Below are 13,904 nucleotides of genomic sequence, written 5' to 3'. Positions count from 1 at the left end.
ACACGAACTCTGCCCGTTTCCGCTTTCAACAGAAACGTCTGCTGAAAATCAAAAGATGTATATTTTTCAAGCTAAAAACTGCTAATTGTACGAAATGATGATGAGCAATTACTTAGTTACTAATAAACATGCTGCTTTCTAACTATTGTACTTTGTCATAGAGCTGCTAGTATGACATTGAGTTTATATTTTCATTTTTGTGTTCAGTAACAAATAAACTGTATTTTAACAATTTAATGTTATCCCTGTTTTAAAAAATGGAGCTAATTTTAAATGTTGCATATTGTTTGGTAGAGTAGATCTGCAATGTGCTGCATCTTTTAAGATGAACACTTTTTGCAAATAAAATAGTGCTTTTTAATTAATTTCTAAAAAAGTAATACTGTATATTAGATATAGCAGTTAGTATAATTTTTCTCTGGTAATTAAGTGTAAGCATCTAACTCGAATTTGTATACAGTAAAGCTTTTGGGTCATTTTCCAGAACTATGACTTAGTTTCATGGTTTCATCTTACCTGAAATTCTGAAAACTGACATTTTATATCATGTTTAAACTGTCTAATTTTTTCATGCAATGTACAAGAAGTAGGAACTGACTCTACAGCTACTGTTAACTAAAACTATAACTTATAACCTAACCTAAAACAAATAGCTTTAATCAGCGTGAGTTTGCAGAAAATGTACCCATGTAATAATATATCCCCATCTCAAAACACAGACAAAGCATCTGGACAGCTGTCAAATAGATCAGGCATCACTGTTATGACTTTGAGATAACCGGATAAGTAAATGGCAAGTTGACATTTTTAAGGGAGATTTGAGTACATTTGACAGTAAAGTCAGTTGCATTATTTCTATAGGAATAGAGACTCACATTTCCAATTTAATGTCACATGTTAGTCAAGTCTATCTTAAAATGTTTTAATTTCAAGCAAACCATTTGAAGCACAGTGTAACTCTTGAAAAGTTCTGTCGAAATAAAGAATTGTGGTTGTTGTTAGCGGTAGCAGTAGTGTCGTTTCAGGTTTGCGCTTTTATTGTGAAGGCGTCGCCTCCTATTTCCGGTCAACTCCGGGTGATTTGTGTGACGATGCGGTTCTTTGTTTCCACTTAGAATGACGTAACTCCTCCTACAGCTGGACCCTCTGTCCCGTCACTCTCACAGCCTTGACAATGAAATAATGTTCTGATATGAGTTTGTAGAAGCATATTGTAAGAGCATCAAACTGTTCTACATTAAAGAGATGTCTGTTCATAATTCTCATCACATGTTCTTTTCCTTGATCCTAAGGATGCCAACGTTTTTGTACAGCTGTAAAAAGTAAATCAACCACACCCATATGGTATATGGTGTTGTATTTATTATATATAAATATATATAACGACAGTATTGACCGCAATGATGCTTGTTAGATCTTCCTCAGATTGTATTAATCGCCATCATGTGTCATTGGCAGTGACAGAGTTATAAACGGATTAATTAACATACAGACAAACAGAATACAGTTGCATTAAATTCAAAACCATAGCAAATCTTAGCTTCCTACACATTTGTTCTAAATTGTGGGATGATCACTGCACTTCAGCACATTAGTAAAAGCAGTATTCATGTGGTGTATATCACTTGCTTCTCATCGAATGGACAATAAAGTTGTATTCTGTTCCATTCTAAGGATCGCCTAATTGGCAACATTTGTTTACAAGTTCTACTACACTACACACAACACTGATATACTGTACAGTATACACTATATATCTCTCTATCTATCTCTCTATCTATCTATCTATCTATACACACACACACACACACACACACACACACACACACACACACACACACACACACACACACACACACACATATATACATATATATATATATATATATATATATATATATTGTAATGTAACAAATATTGCCACAAATTTCATGCACATCAGAATGTTCTTCTTGTAACTAATACTTCTTTTGAACACAGAACTTCATTAATGACCGTGGAAATATTGTAATAGTGTCACAAAGTAATACTGACTCAAAGTCAAGTCAGAAAATGTAAGTACCAGGTTACTGTACACAAGGCAAGTCTCAGTACTGTGGCAATAATAATCCATGGATGGTGTGTCACATAGAAAAAGACAGAGTATGTCTTATATTAATAGATAGATAGATAGATAGATAGATAGATAGATAGATAGATAGATAGATAGATAGATAGATAGATAGATAGATAGATAGATAGATAGATAGATAGACTGAGCATAGCTGCATAAAGAAGAAGAGGATCCAATTAGCCAAGAGGAGGTCTGTCACCAACCACTCAAAAAGAACAACACTGTCACTAATGTGTGGAGCAACATTGAAAAGTAAGGTAAAGCTGGCACACTTTACTTTATTTTATTAATAAAGTAAATATTTAGTTGTATTGTGACCTGTACCTGGTACAGCTTTAAGGCTTAACATTTAATCAGTCCTGAGGTGACATGGTGGTTAGTGGTTAGTTTCTGTGTGCTGATGTTTTTAACATAATGGTGCATCCCAGCTGAGTACATGTGGAGGTAATTCTACCGCTATGTTTAGCACAAACTTTTTATTGTCATTTGGAATGGACATGTATTTGGATAAAAGTTAAATTCATTTTTACCTCTCCAGGATGTTCATGGTCTTTCCTTTTATGTCAGCTGGGACAAAGATAAAAAAGAAATTGCATTATTAAAACAGCTGTTGCCATGAAAGACATAGACTTAAAATTGCACATTAAGAACAATGGATATGCAAACATAAAATTAACTTAATTAGAAAATGTCACAGACTGGCATGTCTAATAAGATAAGATAAGATAAGATAATCTTTTATTACTCCCCATGTCAGGGGAAATTTCCCATGTTACAGCATACAGTGAGCAACAAAAAAACAGCAGACGCTACCACAGAGTCATAAAATGTCTGGAGCAGAGTCCTGCACACTCCAAAGGACATCAGTCTCCTCAGCAGGTGGAGACGACTTTGGCCCTTCTTGTACAGGACCTCTGTGTTGTGTGACCAGTCCAGTTTGTTGCTGAGGTGAACACCCAGGATTTTGTATGAGTCCACTATCTCAATGTCCATACCCTGGATGCTCACTGGTGAGGTCTGAGGTGCCCTCCTCCTGCGGAAGTCGATGATCATCTCCTTCGTCTTACAGGTGTTGAGCTACGGATGGTTTCGCTCACACCAATCGACAAAGTCAGAGATGACCGTCCTGTACTCCCGCTCATCCCCATCAGACACACACCCAACAATGGCTGCATCATCAGAGAATTTCTGGAGGTAGCAGCTCCCAGAGTTGTAGTGGAAGTCCGATGGGTACAGGATGAAGAGAAAGGGAGAGAGCACTGTCCCCTGTGGGGCCCCCATGCTGCTGACTACTACATCAGACACACAGTCCTGAAGCCTCACGTACTGTGGTCTGTTGGTGAGGTAGTCGATGATCCAAGCAGCCAGGTGACAGTCTACTCCCGCTCCCTCAAGCTTCGCCCTGAGCAGAGAAGGCTGGATTGTGTTGAAAGCACTGGAGAAGTCAAAGAACATGACCCTCACAGTGCTGCCGGTGTCCTCCAGGTGAGTTAGCGATCTGTGCAGCAGGTAGATGACTGCATCATCCACACCAATGTTCGGTTGGTAAGCGAACTGCAGTGGGTCCAGATGTGGGCTCACCTGAGGTTCCTGAGGATGATCCTCTTCATGGTCTTCAGCAGATGAGAAGTGACGGCCACAGGTCTGGAATGGTTTGGGTCCCTGGGGTTCCTGGGCTTTGAGACAGGAACCAGGCAGGAAGTCTTCCACAACACAGGAACCCTCTCCAGACTCAGGCTCAGGTCAAAGATGCGCATCAGCACCTGACAGAGCTGGTCTGCATAGTCTCTGAGGAGTTTGGAGCCGATTCAATCAGGACCTGCGACTTTCCTGGTCTTGATCTTGTCATGACAACCCCATTGATCAGATTGCAGTCCTCTCATAGGATGACACCTACAGCTTAGGTGATTTGAAATCCTGTGTTGCCCTTAACATGTTAAGCATGTTTGCCCACTACATGTTGGGATACACTAAGTGAACTACAGTCCTGTACAGTAGAAGGATATGAAAAGGATGTTTCTTTCTTCAGATTTTATAAACTGCCCAGTTAGAGTTGCAGAGCAGAGGTGCTTTTAGTCTTCTCGCAAAAATGCTTGACAAAATGACTGGGAAAATCAAGTTCACCACAATAGTCTTACAGTTGTTTTTCTGTACTTTTAAAGATCATATCAGTGGTAATTTTGACACCTGATGTTGTTTAGTTTTGTTGGGGAAAATATGCATAAGGTTTCATTAAACGTTAGTCAGTTAATTTCCATTAGTCGTGACTTAGGCACGTCTTCATTTTTTGTCCATGACCCTAAGTCTAACCCTTAGTCTTATTCATTATATCTTTGATGCATTGTGGGGCTATGGCTGTTGTTAGTTTTGTACATGGTTACCGTGGTTACAGGTGTTATTCTTGCCTAAGTAAATACAGTTCATTTCCAAACTTTGACTTTTTGAAGACATGAATTATTGGTGCTTCTCACCTAGTATTTACATTGGTATTGACATTACCACTGCAAACCAAGTCTAACCTGCAGATATCTGTTCTTTCAAGGGAAGAGCAACAACTCATTCAGAAGATGATTCATTCCTCTTCAGGAGAACAGTCAGCTGAGCTGTGTTGACAACCACTGGATCTACTTTTTCTTATACATCTTCTTTCTTCTTCTTCTGCTGGAGTATGTGGATGCTTGCAGAACCAGGTGCGTTTATGCATGCACAGCGATGTGGAAATGATTGTCCAGCCCTGGGCAAAATTTCTCTAACTGTGAATCGTTTAATGAGAAGACAGAATAATTTCTAAAAGGCACAAAATTAAAATACATTTAAAAAAATCAACCTCATAAGCTACTTTAGAGTAAAAAAAAAAGTATATCCAGACAAAGGTTTCAGCACTGTAAGAGATGTGAACACTTTGATTACTTTTACCAAGGTTTTAGACCATAAGTAGCCTTTAAGGATTATGACCTGTTCCCAGCCATCATGACGTAAAGTCTGGTGATGCAAATTTCAAAGTTTCATGAACACTCTGACTCCTCAAACTTGTCCCAACAACCAACAGTCAGGGACTTCTCTCAGCAGCTGTCTAGCACTCTAAAATATAAATGACTGTTGCCCACAAAGCAGGAGAAGGCTACAAAAAGATGGCAATCATAGTGCCATTTTATTTGTTGCAATTTTAAAATTGCAGCTGGCAAGAACAGTGAAAGTAAAGTTGAGGTCTAGTGAAAAAAGAAAACTTTGAGAGAGAATTGCTTGTAGGATTAGTAGAAAGGCAAATCAAAACAACAGCTTCATTGGAATGGGCTTCAAGAAGATATAACAGACTCTGATGTGGTGGAGCTCAGTCATACTATCCAGCAACACCTGCGCAAATACTACCTTCATGGAAGAGTCATCACATAAAACTTTGTGCTGCATCCTCACCAAAGCATGGTGAGCATCAAATGTTTGCAAAGCAATATTTAAATGAGACTGGTGCCACGGAGCACAAAAGTATTTTGGATAGAAATGGGTGCAGGATTTCATGAACAGAACTCTTCGTCAGTAGTTAAGAACTGAATGAATCAAACATGTTTTGCACCTGGGTTGCAGACAATGGCAGGAGGAAACTTTCATTGTTAGTGGTTAGAATGGAATCAAAATTCATTCATTCAAAATAAATACCAGCAAATTATAGAAGCAAACATCATAGCATCTGTTAAAAAGGTATGCATTGAAAGACAATGGCTTCTACAATAAAATAATTATACTAAGCACATTGAAAAACCCACAATGTTCTTCCTCAATAAGCGCAAGCTGAACGTTTTGCCATGGCCCACATAGTTTCCCAACATATTATTGAAAAATCGTGGATAAACCTCAAAAGAGCAGAGCAGCCAGATAGCCCAAGAACCTGGTAGAATTAGAAAACTTTTGCAAAGAAGAGCGTGCAAAAATCCCCCAAACAATAATTTAAAGACTCCTAGATGCAGTAAAAGCCTTTAAAAGCTGTACTTGCCAGAGGGTGTTTGCTAAGTACTGAGCATGCAGCGTGCCCAAACCTTTGCTCCAAGATCCTTTTTTGCTATTTTGAACCTCCCACAGAGCACCAGGCCTATTAAACATTGAGTAGCTCTCCTGTAGCATTGAATATTCTTAGCTGATTATAGACCACCTGTAGCCCAACCAATTTACCTCATTGTTGCATAATTTATACATCACACAAACATCTTTAAATATCTAAAATCCACATTTAGAGTCCATATATTTCTCAGTGGTACACCTCTTTCAAGTCTGTATATAGTCTTGTTTAAGTCCAACATTATTTAAAACAACAACAACAACAACAACAAAATCCAAAAAACTGTAAATGCCCAGATATGCACAATATACAAATGTAAAATTATTAATTTATTGACTTATATAAGGTTTTGTGGTAGAGGTGGGCGGGTTGATCCACATATTGATAATATCGATACCTGCATTGGTATTGACATTGAATGATACCACTGCAACGAAATCGATACTTTAGTTTCAGTTTCTGTCCTGTATGTCTGAACTGATGCGGCTTCAACAAACCTGGCTGTCAGAGGTCCTCCATCTGAGGAGCAGCAGCTAATCCTCCTCTTGTGACTGGATGTTGTACTGTCACCTGACTCAGCGGCTCCAGACAAACAAGCAAGCAGACTCAGTTATATCATAAATCATAGTGGTGGGAAATATAACTTTAATTTTTTCCATGGCTCTGTCAGTCTGTTCCTGCCTGATGTGTAAAATGAGCTATTTAGCTGTTGTACGTTCCTCAGCCAACACTGAGGAAAGAAGAGGCAGAGAAGGAGTGTGACTGAGACACAGCTGATGATCATGTTACGATACAGGGGGGAATTGAACCCAAAATGAGAGCTACACAGAGCAGGCAGGCAGGTCCAAATTTTAGTTTTCCCTTCAATCAAGTTACTTCAAGTAAGTAAGTAAACGTTATTTCTGCAGCACTTTTCACATAAAAGATTCAGAAAGTGCTTCACAATACATTGCAAAATGACAACAAAATAAACAACACATAAATACACACGACAACATGATACTAAAATACAGTCACCGACTAGTTCATCAACCAAAAGCGTGTCTAAATAGCAGTGTTTTCAGCTGACTTTTAAAAGAGTCGACTAAATCAGCCAGATGCAAGGACCACGGTAAAGCATTTCACAAACGAGGAGCAACAGAATGGAATGCCAAATCATCTCTAGTTTTGTAGCGAGTCTTTGGTACCGTCCAAAACTTTTGTTCAAAAGATCTGAGTGACCGATGAGAAGTGTATGGGATTAAAAGATCACAAATGTATTGTGGAGCTTGACCATGTAATGCTCTAAAAGTAAGGACTATAATTTTGAAATCAATCTGGAAACCATAAAAGAGAGTCGGAGTGGTGGTCTTGTTTTGTCGTTTTAAAGTTAACAACTGATGCTGATGTGATTTTGTGTCTTTTTCATCCTCTGATAAACATTTTGGTTTCTAAAATGAAGAGGAATCATTGACTGTCTTGGATGTTTTGGCGACTTTTTAATGAAAATGTAATTCTTAGGTTGGCAAGTAAACTCCCATTAAGAAAAAAAAACTTGAAAAAAATTATGTTTTGACTTCAAATCATGAGCTAAAATGAGTGTGCCTATTCAATTTCTGTCAGCTGACGTCTTGCTTAAATTACATGAAATGTATAAATTTATAGAAGTCCATTTTATTTTACAAAGCATCATATTTCACAAACCCTTAGCTCAGTTTCCTTTAACATCTCTGAGCTTTTATTTTGAAAGTGTAGCATACTTTCCAGAATCAGTGTTTTTTTGTTTGTTTGTTTGCTTTACTTACCTGTGGACCTAGAGTAAAACTTAAAATAAATTTTTTTTAATTTAGATAACAATAAAGCTATTTGCTAACCTCTGTTACTGGGTGTGGACTCTCATTTTGAAAGTGAACCCAAACATACAGGTTTATCTATTATGTGTGTGAAAATGACACAAGTTCTGCTTTGTGGGTTCCTTTAACATAAGGCAGATTTAATTTTGACAGTCGAGCACAGATGGAAGCCATGAGGTGGTGTTTTATTTTGAAAAGCCATCCTTTCATAGTCCCCGACAATATTCTAAAGCTTTAATTTTGATAGTATACAGTACTTCAGTGCATCCTGTTAAATTTATTCACCTAGCTCAGGGTTTTTACTTTGAAAAGCCCACGTGAACTTTCTTCTCTCAGTCCTGTCAGGACTTTAACAGATTCAATTGTTTTCATATTTGAATTTATTAATCCACATGTTCAATATTTCAGATTCTAAATCAATGACATGATGAGAAATAATGAAAATTTCAGGCTTTTATCATTAACTGTGCATCAGATGTCGTTCAGCCTCATTTTTAAAAAAAACAGTGCTAAAAGTGGGTAACAAGCAATTTTAAAAAATATCTTGTAAAGTATTTGATATATGGAGGTAAAATTCCACACAGATATCATTTTTATCATGAGTTGTTATTGATAACAAAAGATTCAAGCAAATCAGAGCTGATAAAGCAGAAAAAGCATGATGATCTGATGGACTTTTGTAGCTGTTGAAGTTTATGGCAAAGCTGTTTTTTTGGATCGAATTTAAACACACAGGAAAGTGCTTCTTCATCTGAAATATTTTTTTGCTCATGATTAAGAGATTTTTAAAATAAAGAATCAAAATCTATAAAGCAGAAGCAGAGCTATCGTATTTTTTTTTATCCTACCCATCTTTCTTCTTTGTCAAAACTCAATGCCTACATTACCCACAATGCAACAGTTTGCACAATTTGATGTTCCATCAGCATGTCAAATGTCCAACCATAGGGGAAAACAGCTTCTACAGCAGGGGTCGGCAAATAGATGTGGCTTCGGGCCAAAAAGTTTGTAAACAATCGAACAGCGGGCCAACCTGCAGGGGGGGTGCGCTCCGATTCCGCGAGCAGGGGGGCGATACCGCGAGCAGCGGAGCTTCTACAGCTGATCGCTGCTGCTTGGGACACACGTCTCAATTCTGATCACAGATGTATTAAAAAACACTCCCGACACACACACGTTTTGCACACACTGTTGCTCAGTGAAATCTGGCTGGTACAACCGTGTAGCGCGAACGCGGAAATGCCTGGCAGCAGCCGACCACGAGAGTTTCGTGTTGCGGTGACAGACTGGCTTGGCTCCGTGCCAAATCAAATTTTCAAAATCATCTGGTGGGCCAGATATTATTCCTGACGGGCCAGTTTTGGCCCGCGGGCCGCCAGTTGCCAACCACTGTTCTACAGCATTCTGCACTGTGAGGCATTCAGGGAACATTGGTAAATGTCCCACAATAGGCAAATGTTCAGCTCGTGACCTGTAACCAGGTGGGTGCAACGAACTGACAATGTCTGTCACACTTTACTATCAAAGACAACAACAGGGGTGGAGGTGGAGGGAGATCATTTAAAAGATTAGTAACTGTGTAATAAAGTAACTGTGCAAAAAAAAAATCTTGAAAATCTGCTACCGCAAAAATTCGTCTGGTGTATCGGTATCAGCATCGACATCGGCGATACTGGCCGTGTATTTACTCGGCATCGGATCGATACCAAATCTTTCAGTATTGCACACCATTATTTTGTGGAGCACCTACCAAGGTAGGGTTTATGCTTTAATGTATTATTTAGGAATGTTAATTGAATTCCAGCTAAATTATTATTTTTTCCTTATAATTTACAACTTGAATTCTGGAAGTCACACACGGATCATTCACTGACATTTGCTCCTTTGCTCCCTTTGCCAAAGCTCTCGCCCTAACCTGACCCTAACCTTCACCTGCCAGCCAAGTCTAAACTCTCCAACTAGTCTTAAAGGAGGCTCAGAGACTGATGAAATGCACAAAAGTCCTCACTTTTCCAAAGTGTTGTCATTCTGAATGTGTAAAATTTAAAGCGGTCCTCTTAAAGATAGTTGGACAAGTATGTGCGCGCGCACACGCACTCTCTCAAAAAGCTTATTGTGTGCACTCTTTTCTCTACTTGAAACCACGTGTAGGGTTTCAACCCCCGACAGTGACAGACAGCTTCACGGACCGATGAAAAGGCTGGGATTAGGGACTTTTTTCAAAGTTCAGGGATCCGAAGGACCAATCAGACAGCGATGGAGGCGGGCCCGGCCGTGTAGGCGTGTCTTGCGCTCCAAAGTCTTTCCAGCCTGGTCAACTGCAACTTCTACTGCAGGAAAAGTTGCTTTGCTCGTTGCATATTGCTTCTGTTTCCAACAACTAAAACCATCGACCTCTTCCAGTTCTTCTGCCCTGCTTTGGTTTTATCATGCGTGAGAGCCATGTTACCCATCTGCTCCTCTCTCTTCTCTGCATTGGACTGACTGGTGAGTCTTGGAACTGTTATGCATGTTGAGAACGTCTGTTTGGATTTAGGTCAGCTAAAGAAATCTTTGTTCTCAGTTTAAGAACTGGATGTGTTACCAAAGAAATCCCTTGTACGAAGGCGGCTGTCGGTTCTCTCCGACAGCGACTGCAGTGAATAATCGGTAATGACTTGCACGGAGTTTCTAATAGTCACGGGCTGCAGATTTTACAAGCAAACATAGCTGGGCTCTGAAGTTGAACGTGGCGCATTAGAGCAGACAGCTGAGCCAGTTCAGGATAGAGTCAGGATAAGGAGCTGTATTTGTCCCACCGTTAAACGCACGCCGTGTCTCCCTACAGCCCAGTCTGAGCTGGACACAGACCAGGTGGTTCCCAGACTGCTGTCCGGACAGGAGGCGCACCTCTCCTCCGACCACACCGTCCTCACGCTGCAGCGCCGCGGCCAGCGCTCCCTGAACAGCCCGAGGAAAGAACACTCCGACCCAGACAACATCATTCTGTCGCTGCCTGCTTTTGGAAGAAACTTGTATTTAAATCTGACGCGGGACAGCACGTTTCTGTCGAAGGACTTTGTTGTGGAGGAGAGGCACAGTGACCAGAACGCATCAGTCAGCCGCTTATCCACGCAGCAGCTCTGCTTTTATTCCGGCTCCATCATCAACCACACGGACTCTCTGGCATCACTGAGCACCTGCAGCGGTCTGGTAAATCCATCTTCATTTTTGACTTGTTCTTAGCTTCTGTGCCATTCAGTTTAAGCTACTCTGCTCCAGAACATTCTGTATAATACATTTATAAGATATTCTGCAGCTATCCTGCTGAAATGCCTCAGAGTAGGACTGCCAGTTTCTTTTGAACTCATTGAACTGCCACTTTGTCATTCAGCTCAAAGTCATACTGAGCAGCCAAACACAGAACTTTAGATCAAATGCTTGTGAAGACCAAAGAATTTGTGTGGCTGCAATTTATGAAAATGCATTTAAAATCACGTACAAGACATGTATAGTAGCCCTATTGTCATATGATGGAAGAGAGCACCATAATAATATTGGGTAATTTTCTACTATTTTAAGGCTGCTTTTAAGGCGAATGAGATGGGGAAATCTCAGTTTTAACTGCCTCAGGTCACTTGTTTTGTCTGGCTTAAGTTTATGTCTGCATATCACAATGAAAGTCTGTCTCAATGAAAGATGAGCAAGATGGAAATGTACGGCTTTTCCTATCTCCAACATCAATAATGATCTTTTATGCTTTGTGTCAACCAAATGATTAAAAAGTCCATACAAACTAAATGACAGCCAAAACTAGCCAAGATCCTTGTCAAACACCAAATTTTATTCTACAGAGACACCAACTTCCCTACTGTGAGCAATGAAGTTCCACATTAGCTCAGGCATTCTGCTAATGCTGTTATGTAAAGTGACAATGCAGGTAGGGGTTCGGGCTCAGTCCTGGGATCTGAAGCAGAAACAGGTTTGAAGCCACCTCTTACAGGAGACTGTGCTCATGTATTTCCCCCGTATATCCCTTGTGACAGTTAAAACATTTAGCTAACCTATGAATGAGCAGATCATTGCCATGTTGTGTACAGACCCTGTGATACGCATAGTGGATTCATGTGAAAAATCTATGGCAGCTCCCCTGTGATAAACTGGTGACCTGTCCAGGGTCGGCTGGGATAGGCTCCCCAAAACAACTATTAATGCTAGCTAAACTATAAAGAGCTTCTAACTATAATAAAATCTAATGTGATATTTGCACCCTTTGGAAAATCAAAAATACCCAGGTTGCAGGGTCTGTTTTTGGTTGAATCAGCAAACAGAATACCTCACAAATCAAGATGCTTCACCATGCTGAGGCAAATACCACATATCAATAAATTTTTGATGTAAGTTCCACTTATGACTTGCAACATTGCCCTCAATGGCCTACTATACACAGAAATGTGAAAAGATAGCTCTCGAGGCCTTGCAAAGTCTTTGACAACTGACAATTTGATATTTTCTGACATCATCGTATTGCTAAAAGCCCTGTTCATGCTTTCTGTGGTTGCATGTTCACAAGAGTTCTCAAAGTCATGCATGATGTAAATTTTGTCATCTACCGATGAGCATTTTCAGTTCAGTCCACTGAGCTCGATACCTCTTACAAGTAATCACTGACACCAATGTGTAAGCAGCTGCTATATCCTGTCAAAATTACTCTGTGTTTTTCTGTGTTCTACATGAGGTTCAATGTAATTTCCTGTGCAAACCAGCGTGGACCTATTGTACTATGAGCAGAATCACATACATGTCCATAGTCTGCTTTCCAAGTCTGCATCAGTCTGTGCATAAAACACAGAAAGCATAAATTGACCCTCACCTTCTTTTAGATGAGAAACAATAAAAATTGCAACAGCAAAATTGTATTTTAGATCTTGCATCTTCCAAAGTTGCTTTGTATCCTGGGAGCATAGACTGTACATAGTGGACGTAGCATCTGGCTCCAAAATTGAAGCCCACCCGGAAGTGTCAAAAACTTGCAATATCCCGCCGTCCGCTAGGGTTGGCTCCAAAAAGCTTTTGCTCCATAGACCCCAATTCATTTTTGGAAAAAATAAAATTTGATAGACTGATTTTCTACAGCTCAGGATTTTTTCCTGTTAGTTTTCATGGTCAAAATGAGAGATCAGGTGGCCGATCTTAAAATAAATCAATACTGAATTTTAAATAAATCGTTAAAGTTGGCGGAGCCAGGGGGCGTGGCTATACTTGATAGACAGCAACAGAAGCCTCTGCGGTAAAATGTGGGCGGGATAAGAGAGTCTTCAGCCAATCCTGCCCCTAGTTGCTCTCCGGTCCAGCCTGTTTGATGACGCTTTTTACGTCACTGGCTCTAAAAAATCCAAAATGGCGACCAGGAAGTAGCTTCATTTACTCAGCGTTGAAACCAACAGCGGTTAGTTCACGCCTGCCTGGGAGTCATGTTGTCCGTGTGCTTGCTTGCTGTCCACCTTTCTGCATTGTGCATTTTTAGAAATCATATTCTAAAGACATGGTTGTTAATCATCTCCTGTGACATCAGATAATCCTAACCCATGGAGCAGCATTTGAAACTTGGCCTAATACTAGACCCAAACACAAACTGAGATGGATTTGTTTGTATGGAGAAACTGGGTTATTTCAATGTTCCCCTTGTGCCACCAAAACAGCTCTGACCCAACGTGTGTTCTGTGGTGTCTGGCACCAGGACGTTGGCAGCAGATCCTTGGGGTTCTGGGGTGGGGCCTCTGTGGATCGACCTTTTTCTAGTGCCTCCTCCAGAAGCTCGATTGAATTTGGATGTAGGAAGCTTGGAGGCTGGATTGATGCTTTTGACTCTTTCTCGGGTTTCTCAAGCCATTCCAGAGCACTGGTGTGGCAAGGTGCATTATCCTGC

The 13,904-nt window shown here is 40.1% G+C and overlaps 1 protein-coding gene across 1 annotated transcript in view; it reads left to right on the top strand.

The window, feature by feature from the left end:
* Positions 1–10,272: 10,272 nt before the first annotated feature.
* Positions 10,273–13,904, top strand: part of adamts17 (ADAM metallopeptidase with thrombospondin type 1 motif, 17) — a 109,260-nt gene continuing 105,628 nt past the window's right edge. Inside the window, exons 1-2 of the mRNA XM_051960392.1 lie at positions 10,273–10,483; positions 10,824–11,188. Coding sequence (XP_051816352.1) covers positions 10,426–10,483; positions 10,824–11,188 — 423 coding nt within the window. The 5' untranslated portion in view covers positions 10,273–10,425. The remainder of the gene's footprint in view (positions 10,484–10,823; positions 11,189–13,904) is intronic.

Source organism: Acanthochromis polyacanthus, chromosome 2 (genome assembly GCF_021347895.1).
Source record: "Acanthochromis polyacanthus isolate Apoly-LR-REF ecotype Palm Island chromosome 2, KAUST_Apoly_ChrSc, whole genome shotgun sequence".
In the NCBI taxonomy this organism is placed as follows: domain Eukaryota; kingdom Metazoa; phylum Chordata; class Actinopteri; family Pomacentridae; genus Acanthochromis; species Acanthochromis polyacanthus.
Note: the sequence above shows the minus strand (reverse complement) of the source record. Positions and strands in the feature narration are given on the sequence as shown.